The sequence below is a fragment of the Ammodytes marinus genome, assembly GCF_949987685.1.
Source record: "Ammodytes marinus genome assembly, chromosome: 23".
Lineage (NCBI taxonomy): Eukaryota > Metazoa > Chordata > Actinopteri > Uranoscopiformes > Ammodytidae > Ammodytes > Ammodytes marinus.
The window spans coordinates 14,081,440-14,091,470 of NC_137227.1; the positions used below are offsets into that span (position 1 = coordinate 14,081,440).

Consider the following 10,031-nt stretch of genomic DNA (forward strand, 5'->3'; position numbering starts at 1 on the left):
AAATGTTATCAGTGACAGGGAGAATCTGGACCCATGACCTCAGTATTTCTACAATTCTGGCTCCAACTGTGTTCATGTGTTGTCGATCATTTGAGCTTTCAAACCACTTCATAGAAAAAAATTTCAGCTCCAACAATCACGTTCCTGAAACATTTATCCAATAAATAAATAAACATTAGAGTTACCTTCTGTACCTTGGAGGCGAGTGCAACCTCAGTCCATCCTTAGTTAAAGTCCTTAAATGCAATCAGTTTCATTTACCATGGGCAGCGAAGTCATGGTCTGAACTTCTGCCTTTCTTCAAGAAGAACCACTGAAGAGCTCCCTCAGAAGTCTGTGAATTTCCACAGCAATTTTAAATACAAAGCACAATACAAGGACTCTATGACCTCTGTTACCAAGGTGTCAGAGGTCCTTTATTGCTGTTATTTCCAGACCCCCCTCACCCCTTACTCACACATACAAAACACACAACAATAACTAAAAGTGCAAATCGTTTAATCTCAGCCACATTTTTACTTATATACAGTGAAGTTGACCCTAATAAACCATAATATCAATTTATCTCTTATTTATCTCATCACATTTTCAAATTTAAAAACTTCCGGCTACTCCACACATCGACCCTAGTACATTCAAAGCAAAACAGAACTTAAGAAGAAAAAAGAAAGAAAAGTAACTCGCTGAAATAAAAACATCATAAAATATACAATAATACAAATGGCACACCACAAGTCTGCTGTATCAAACTATGACAGAATGCGATTGGTTCCCCCTCAAGGGTTGAAGATTCAAGTTGAGGTTCTTTTGTGAATCCGAGGCCCCTTTTCTCTTCCTTTGCACACTACAGAAATCCTAAAATCAGGCACCAATGAGATTGTCTTTTGACACCTTTGCTTTAAACGATTACATACATTCACTTGGGAAGGGTACAGGTGTGTGTGTGTGTGTGTGTGTACTGAAACACGTTGCAATCAATGTGCAATGAAATCGAGATCCCAAAAAGTTATTGCCGGTTTTCAAAGTAGACATGCATTCTTTTTTTTACCACTGTAGCATAAAGCCACTGATGTGTCGATGCGTGCTATGATGCGGGAAAACATGTGCCTTTATGTGTTTTGGCGTGTAGTGTGAATCTCTGGAATCATCAAAATCTTCTCAAAACTGTCTGCAGGAAACTCTTCCAAAGGCACTTAAATAGGGGCAATGATTATCCTTTTGTAATATTCTGTAACGTCGCATGAGACTGGATGCAAGTGGCAGAAGTATGTGGAGACGCCTCACATCTACAAACATACTCCACTGTCAAACGTAAGACTAAAATGCAAATGCATTCACACACAGTTGCAGTCACACAAACGCAACATTATCCCCATCACGTTTTTCTAATAAAACTCCAATCATTCAATCCGACAGTTGCCTGCCTCAGTTTCTGGATAAGGGAAGATTCTTCTGTGCAAAAGTTTACCTTCAATGTGCAGCCTAGCATTCATTAAGTGAACATCCAATACTCACTTACACGTGCTATCAAACATACGTCAGCAAAGCTTTTCGTCTAAAACGTCCAACACTTTCACAAGGAGGTCTTTAAAAAAAATTTAAAAGTAACGTAAAATACTTGATTCCATACGTCAATAAATCCAACACAAAGCAATTTCAAAAAAAGGCACCAGACTTGCACAGAGAGGGCGAGTCTCACAATGCCACTCCTGTGCTTTAAGTTCAAACTAACGTGGAAAGTTTCAGTTATCATCAGTGAGTGAAGGGAGACAGAGTAGGGGGTGTTGTATTGTGGGTGGGCGAATGAATAAGTCTATTCAGGTGAGCATGGGCACGTCATCCTCTGAAGTGGTGTCTTCGGAGAGGGGGATGAGCAGCACCTCGTCGTCCGATGAAGAGGAGGAGGAGAAGGAAGGAGAGGCGGAGAGGGGCATGGAGTCACTGGAGGAGGGGGAGGCTCTGAACAGTGAGATGCTCAGGCCCAGCGTGTGGAAGATGGAGGCCAGGGAAGGGCTGCTGGGGGGCACGGCCAGGGGCGGGGTGTGGGGCGTGGCGGGGTCTGGGGTTGGGGGAGCGTAGGGGGGAGGAGGGGGGGAGGAGACAGGCGCTGGTAGTGTTAAGTGAGGGGCCTGTGCTTCTCCCTGCTGCTGCTGCTCTGACTGACCCAACAGGCCCAGCTTCTGAGGCACAGGCTGGTTGACCGCCTCTACTGCCGAAGAAGAGCTGGAGGGAATGGAGTGTGCCAGTTCCTGTCCCAGAGCAGCGGCCTCAGACTGCTGCTGCTGCTGCTGGCTGGAGCCCGAGGTCTGGCCTCCCCTGGAAGGCTGTCTGGGGATCAGGCCCCAGCGCCTCATGCGCCGCACGGCCCGACGCACGAACCGGGGCCGCCGTCTGCGGTGAGGAGAGTTGGCCGCGTCCTGCCGGAGGAGCTGGAGGATTCCCCGCAGAGACAGAGACGAGGTCTGACACAGAGGAAGAAAGAAAATATGAAGAGTGGGAAATGAGTTAAAACACCTTCTAGAAGTTGTGCTCAATATCTTAAAGTTATACTAAAGTGGCAAAGGTGAGCTTTCAGTGTTCTTTTGTTGATTCTTTGGACAATGGCGTAGTGTGTTGAGGAGACCAGCGCGGGCTGGCAACACGTGCATTTGTTTAGGAAGCAAGTGAATACGTACATGAAGAGAGAGCACAGATGCTGTCAATTATTTTGTCTAAATTCCCAGGAAATCAGAATAACTAAATGAAGATAGCATTCTTTCTTTTAAAATACCAAACACAGTATTCGCAACACTTGAGTCCAAGTTTAGGTAAAGAGTACGCAGACTGGCTGAATTCCATCAGACAGAGCAAGCTTTGTTTAATACATTTAATCCCTCTGCTTCTGCTACCTCAGCTGCTCTCACCAACTCATTATAAAAGCACCTTAGTGTGAACCTGCATGGCAACAGCACAGTAGCTCTGTCTTTACACTCTTCCTCCTTCAGCCCACGCAACTCACTCTGGATTATTAGGGCTGCCAAAGCAGAGCACATGACTATAGACAGATATAACAAGGGATACTAGGGCTGGGCATTGGCATTTGCATGGATCATGGTGCGATATACAATACTTTTGAATTTGATGCATATTATTGCGATATTCGGCTTTGTATTTGAAAAGGGCTTTTACTCTGACCCAACTCTGAATTGCACGCAGCAATTTGAGGCAACTAGCTGCACTGCGACATTTACAGGAGCAGAGGTTTGAGTTTACAACACATTTAAAAAAAAATTTTGCTTCAAGGACTTTTGCCTTAATGGTACTCGCTCTAGCTGGATGGCCCTGCATGGCAGTCTATTGCAGTGATCTTTTCATTGACATTTACCTCGTTTGGGTTTTCCGTGGGGAAGTCCTCCACTGGGGGGATGATGCCCTGGGCGATCAGCTGACCATAGGAGGGAGGAGCCTGCTGCTGGATCAGCTCCGCTTCCTGACGGCTGATTGGCGCAAACAAGCTGCCGGAAAACAGACAATGATATGAATATGCATTCACACTGACAGACATTGCCTTTTGGTTTTAGTTGTTAAGCAGTTTTTTTTTATTACAAATGTATTCATCTTTAATAGTTAACATTTACAGCACTATCGCCAACAGTTAACTTCACACATTTTTGTTTTGACAGTTTAAGTTTCACCATATAAAGAAAGGCGCTGTGCATGTTATTTTTAGAAGAGTAACCAGGACATGACCCACTTTGGCCGAGACAAAGTGCATGTGGGTAGCTTGCATTTTACAACAAGAACCTGGTAGTTCTTGTTTCTCTTATCATGCGTAGTGGAGTACGCAGTGTACTGGCTGTTGCGAGAGGCTCTGCTATGTATTTGACAGGATATATCTGGTGGTACTGGCAACAACTGAAGTTAGTAGTAAGGAAAACAAACGTGTGGCTGTCTATCTCAGATTATTAGAACAAAATCAGATTAAGGCAGCATTCTATGAGTTGAGATCAGGACTATGCAGCATTAAAATGATCAAAAAAATATATTAAAAAACGCTAGTGTCTCGAAAAAAAAAATAATAATTAGGAATCCCTTGTTCAAAATTGAGATGAAAAGAACCAAAGCGTTACCTGTACTCCCGGGTCCGGAGCGAGTAGAGTTTACAGGTGCAGCCCATGGCGATGACCAGCAGAAGCCCACACACCAGGCTGCCCACTGTTGCTGCAGTGATGACCTTGCGGGGCAGGATGACGGTGCAGTTGAGCTCGTCCGTCCCGTCCTTACAGTCCACCTGGCCGTCACAGCGCCAGCTCTCAAACACACACCTGCAGAGCGGGGACAATGGGCCGTTTGTGTGTTAAGAAATGTCAAGGAATAACTAGAGTGAGTCATCTAGTTTCACATGAAGTTGCACCCTAAGGCGACTGTTTTAAGCGTTATACAACATCAATAACAAACTAGCAATATGGCACATTATTAATTAACACATGCAAACAAACAAAGCACTCAGATTATGTCCCACACTTTATATAAATCCATTTAAGATCTTAGATTGTCACATTGCTGCACACACCCTCTGACTCACTCACAAACACTTTCGATATAACCCAGACACACCTAGCTCTGGTACTTCAGTAATCTGACCACAGTGAAGACAGTAACCATTTTAGCACATTTGGTAAAACCACCTACGCACATAAAAACAAAGTAACAGTAGCTGAACAATCTGCTCATTACCATTGTGTTATATGGTCCAAAGATCTAGAACTAAATGGTCCAAGGTCAAGAACATATTTTGAACCAGGTTTTCAGTGTCTACTCTCAGCCAGAGAAACAAACAGTGTTCAGTCTGAAACCGTCACGTGTACTGACCTGTCGCTGTCACAATGAAAGGTCCCTGGCTGGCACACTGTGCAGTCCCTCTCGTCACTGCCGTCGGCACAGTACAGCTGGTAGTTGCATTTCTCTGAGACCGGGTAGCACACGGGCCTGCCGGGGAAGTGACTGGATGCAACCGCCCTCTGGCCCGCCACCCCGCAGGCAAACTGGTTGGGCCCGCAGCCCCTGCAGCCCTCCTCGTCCCTCCCCGTCTCGGCACAGTCCCATTTCCCGTCGCAGCGTTGCTCCTGGGTGTAGCATCCCCCCGCTGCTCCCCCACACCGGCCCTCCCATGGCGGGCAGTAGGTCCCCACGTGGAAGGTGGCGTTGAAGCCGTTCCCCTCAGAGTTGGGAAGAGTCTCGTATGTCATCGACAGCAGGCCGGTGTGGGACTCAACCTGGACTGATTTGTAATTAGAGACGCTGGTGATCTGTGGAAATTCAAGAAGGGAAAATCATGTTACAAAAACATTAGTTACCATTTAGATATATGTCTTTACTGCACAGCCTGACTTATCACCAGCACAAAGAGACATGAACACAACACTCTCCTTACTCTCACATCCTGTTTGATTTGGTATTGATTTTTAAATCTTATTAGTTGCTTTTAAGGCCTTCAATGGCCATCATCCAAAATACATCTCTGGTTTATTGTTCCAGGACAAACCCCTCGTCCATAAAGATCTGTGGATAGAGCCCTGCTGGTCATCCCCAGTTTGTGACGAATACTGATCAAGCATTTGCTCTTAGAGCCCCCACACCACCTGAACTCAGACACACTGGGTATATGTTATATGCTATATAAATAAAGTTTATTAATATAACAAACAGTTCAAGAAACTCACAATTTTAATAATGTCTCCTTTGCCTTGCTCTCTGTCGTACACGGTGAGCCTGTCCCCGTCCCCGAGCACCAGCTGCTGCAGGTCCAGTCTGAGCGGCCTGGAGTCCTGGGGGTCCAGAGTCCACACACAGAACAGAGCGGGGCCCCGGATGGCTGGAGGGGAGAAGGTGCCGTAGAAGGTCTGGTGGAGGCCTCCGCAGGGCCACTCTCGGGGGGTGGCCGTCACAGCGGGCTGCCTGGGACTCGGAGGCTGCTCCCGGTCCAGCTGGGCCTCGTCGTCCACCCTGTCCTTCAGCAGCTCCCACAGGTCAGACTCACTCACCCTCTCTGGAGTCACTTCCATGGGCTTGTGTCGCTCTGAGTCCCGGTCCTGGTTCTTCTCTGGTTGGGCGCCCTCCGCCTGTGTGATGTCATACTTTGGAGGTTCGGGGGTTTCAGCCTCCAAGTCGTCGCAGCCTAGTTCGTCCGTGCCAAGGCCGGAATCTTCGTCCAGACACTCCACCTGGCCGTTACAGCGCCAAGACAGAGGAAGGCAGCGGCCGCCCAGGCACTCAAAGGATGTTACTGGGCATTCTCTAGAGTCTGGATGTGTAGAAAACAGAAGGGGAGAAAAGATTATGGAATTATGATCCTCTTTTAACAAGAAGAATCGGAACTTCAACCAAAAACGCACAGCCATAATAAAGACCGTTATACATAACTCAAGAAACACACTGACAATGTGATGAAAATAGCACACACATTTTTGGAAAAAAATCAAATGTCTCATCATACCCATGGCATAGTTCAACAGAAAAGATGACACAGGGAACAGATGGGGGAGGAAGTGGTGCGTCACTGTAATATTTCCCCCGGGAAACTCCATCGGTTGTGGCAACTTGGAGCCACAAAGGACGACCGGCTCGCCGCCACCCGATGATTTTATGGAAACCCATTCCTTCCTACACCGCGCTGAGAACTTGGAAAAGCTGAAAAAAGCATTTAGAGTAAAATCAGTGAACATTCAAACCAACATACATTAAAAAAATACAGAAAAATGGTAGCATTTCAGAATCATTGCCATGTTTATATCTTTTTTATATCTCTGTATGTAAGGACATAATGGGGAATGTCGCAAATTAATAAGGACAGCTTTATAGCCATATTGGATTTTAATAGGATTATAGCATCAATGTGATCAAGTTTCTAAATCTGTCGGTATTTGATTTGCTAGATAAACTTTCCAGTATGTTTTATTCAACAGTTTCTAAATTGTTTTCTATTCATGTTAACCACATCTAAGCCATTCAGAACATTTCGTCCGAACCACAAGACAGGATCGGGCAAGATCAGGTTGCACAATATTATCTATGGAGCAAAAACATTCAATACACTGCACTGCTTTTCTCTTTGTAATATTTACATTATATTCAGTGTTTTTTTATAGCACAGAGGGCATTTGATTTATAGTAAATGATTAGGGGCCAATTACTTGATCTCAGCTCTTTGTGTAGGGAGGCATTAAGGGAACAAGACTCAAAGGCAAAGCTGGTTTATCTGGCATTTCGAATCGTCTCAGTGCCTTTACCTGAGAACGACAGGTTCTCCTTCTGAACCCTTGATTATCCAGCAGTCATAGGTCGAGCCGTAGCGGTAGGACCAGCTGTGGTAAGCAGAACTCGTGATCTCTCCCACTTTACCGTCCAACACTTGGAGGGAGTGCCCACAGCGGGCTAAGAAACAAAAGCAATGGTTAGGTTCCTGTTTTTGAACTTTAAAGTGTTGGTGAATGGTGAGAGGACTATTTCTTGCCTAAACCTTATTGCATTACACAAATTAAGCTTAATTTTATCACACTACAGTTGGAAACAGTAAGGCATAAAGGAAGTCAAAGTACTTTTAGAAATGATCTGCTTGGTCCCTAATCTACAGTTATTATCACTACGACACATAATGGTTGGGAGAAAAGTATGTAACTAGAGTTTGACATTGAAAAATCCTTTCACAGCATCCACAGTCATAACATGCGATAAAATGTGGACTAGCTTGTGTCCTTACCAGAGCAGTGGGCAGGCTCAAAGCGGCTGAACGCTGAAATAAGTTCAACAGAACAGGTCAGGCAGACGTTTTATCACCAAGGCAGGGGGACAGAGATCGTAAGTGATGGGTGTGTGTGTGTGACGTGAGAAGTGCAAAAATGGCAACAAGCAGGCACCATAAATAGAAACAGTCAAGATGAATGTGTATTCACTCACCTGTAATAGTCAAAACTAGGAGGGCACAGAGGTCGTAAGGGACTCTCATTGTGTGTAATGTTTCCCCTCTAATATGTTGGAAAATATATTTTTTTTAAACTGAAGATTTAAAAAGGTGAAAAAACATCATAGAAGCGCCATTTTAGGAGGATTAGTTCAGGAAGTCTTCACCTGTAAAGAAAAGGAAGAGAAATTATCGAAAAATGTTAAGCATCACAATATTTCTACTCAACTATTATTGATAAGAACTGATCAAGCCTATACTGACTAACAGTTTGTATATGAGTGTTTAAAGAATTACAGATCAAGTAATTTTTCTAAATAGAAAAGCTTCAAATGTGGTTATTCATTGGTTTCTTTTAGTCTTGTATGATGCAATATTAAATTAAATGTCTTTTGATAAAAACAAGGAAAAAACAAACTGTGGAAACATGTGAAAGTGAAAGGCAGTGTTTACTGTTTAGTTTAGTTATTTTAAGAACAAGATTAGAAAATAACCAGCAGATTAACCGATTATGATCATAACTTGTTGCTTAATATAGTTGTTAATATCAGTAAGGTAATGTGATGGGTCATCTACCATAATCAATGAATTCCAAAAAAAAAACTACCTCAACTGCCAACATATTTTGTAAACTCCCTATTTGATTGGTACTGGGTTTCAGACAATGTTTATCTGCTCTGGTCCAACTACTTTAAACATTATGAAGTTATATTTACCAGCTTGATACACACCAATATGTTCGATTTAGAAGAAATTTAACTCGGGAGCAACAGCTATGGCCGAAAATAAATAAAGATATTGATCTATGCAGTAATATCCATATGATAATATCAACAGTAACAACAGTTACAGCAGACAGTAATATCCAGATGATCTATATACAATCCATCGCGGTTATATATCCACACAGGAAAACAAACAATACATGGGTAATGGTTCACTGTGTCACCAAAAGTTGACGTTATTTTGATCTTGAACACTGTGTTTACTCAGTCCAAAACAAAAGAGATTTCCTGCCTGTAAGCTTCTCAACAATGACGCCAGCAGCACCGCGAGCATTTCCGACACGAAATCCTCGACAAACACATACTAACAAAGTATTTTACTTATCCCGAGAAAAAATCCAACTATTCAACTCTCGTATTCTGGTCCATAAGTGTCTAATTGTGTTCCTAACCATTTACGATAACGTCCCGAGATAACGCTGGCTAGATAGTTTCGGTTTGAAGGTTGGTAGGGGGGAGCAGCTGCCTCAGTCACAGGAGCTTTAATAGCCTGCTAGCTGTGTGGCGGAGCTAACTGCTAACTGCTAACATCCTCACTTTCTGCCTTCCGTTTTTACGCTTTTTCTACGCTACGACGCCAAAAGAAAAGGTCTCCGAGTGTGTCCCGAAGGGTTTAAGCGGCGAAATATATCAGACAATGTTGGTCAGAAGCGGCAAGGACATAATAAAATGGGAAATTAAAGAGCCGAGTACGTTACCATATCAGTCGGCCTTTTCTTGTTGACAAGTTTGGGAGTCACTTCCGTATGTTTTGAGCTCGTGAGAGTGGAGTGGAGTGGAGGGCGGGGCTTAACTGTTTTCCTTCCATTGATAAAAGTTCATGTGGCGTTTTACTTGTTTTTTTTTTTTAAATCAGACCTAATCTGAGCCTTATTAATTTTTTTAAATTACTGTATTCATACATGATTAATATAATGCGGGTCATGATTAAAATGAGTTCAGGGCGAAATGTTTATTTCTTAACACAAGGTGTCAGTGTTGGTTCCCACAAATATTCCTATGGTTTAATTGATAAAAATGTGGCAGGGCATTCCAGGACCCCTTAAAAAGACTAAAATAACTCGGTAAACTGTATTTAATAATTGATTGTGCTTATTTGTTGTTAGTTCAGTACTTTTATTTTACTTTATACTTATTAAGGCCTTGAGAAAAAGTAGCCTACTCAGACCCATGGGGCCTACTTAAAAGGACAAGTAGGCCTATATCACTTTGTATTTATACTTTACCTGAGTAGACCTATTACCATTTAATTCCACGTTATACTATACCCAGCAGGTAAGTGATTATTAGAATCCTATGATAGGCTA

At 43.4% G+C, this 10,031-nt stretch overlaps 1 protein-coding gene across 1 annotated transcript; it reads right to left on the reverse strand.

Moving 5' to 3' along the window:
- Positions 1-481: 481 nt before the first annotated feature.
- On the reverse strand, positions 482-9,459 carry lrp10 (low density lipoprotein receptor-related protein 10). Its single transcript, XM_080051658.1, has 10 exons — positions 9,423-9,459; positions 7,936-8,106; positions 7,739-7,771; positions 7,269-7,413; positions 6,476-6,669; positions 5,703-6,283; positions 4,852-5,288; positions 4,110-4,304; positions 3,365-3,494; positions 482-2,462 (listed from the first exon to the last, which is right to left on the reverse strand). The coding sequence occupies exons 2-10, from the start codon at positions 7,982-7,984 to the stop codon at positions 1,818-1,820; spliced, it is 2,409 nt and encodes an 802-aa protein (XP_079907784.1). The 5' UTR covers positions 7,985-8,106; positions 9,423-9,459; the 3' UTR covers positions 482-1,817.
- Between the last annotated feature and the right edge of the window lie 572 nt (positions 9,460-10,031).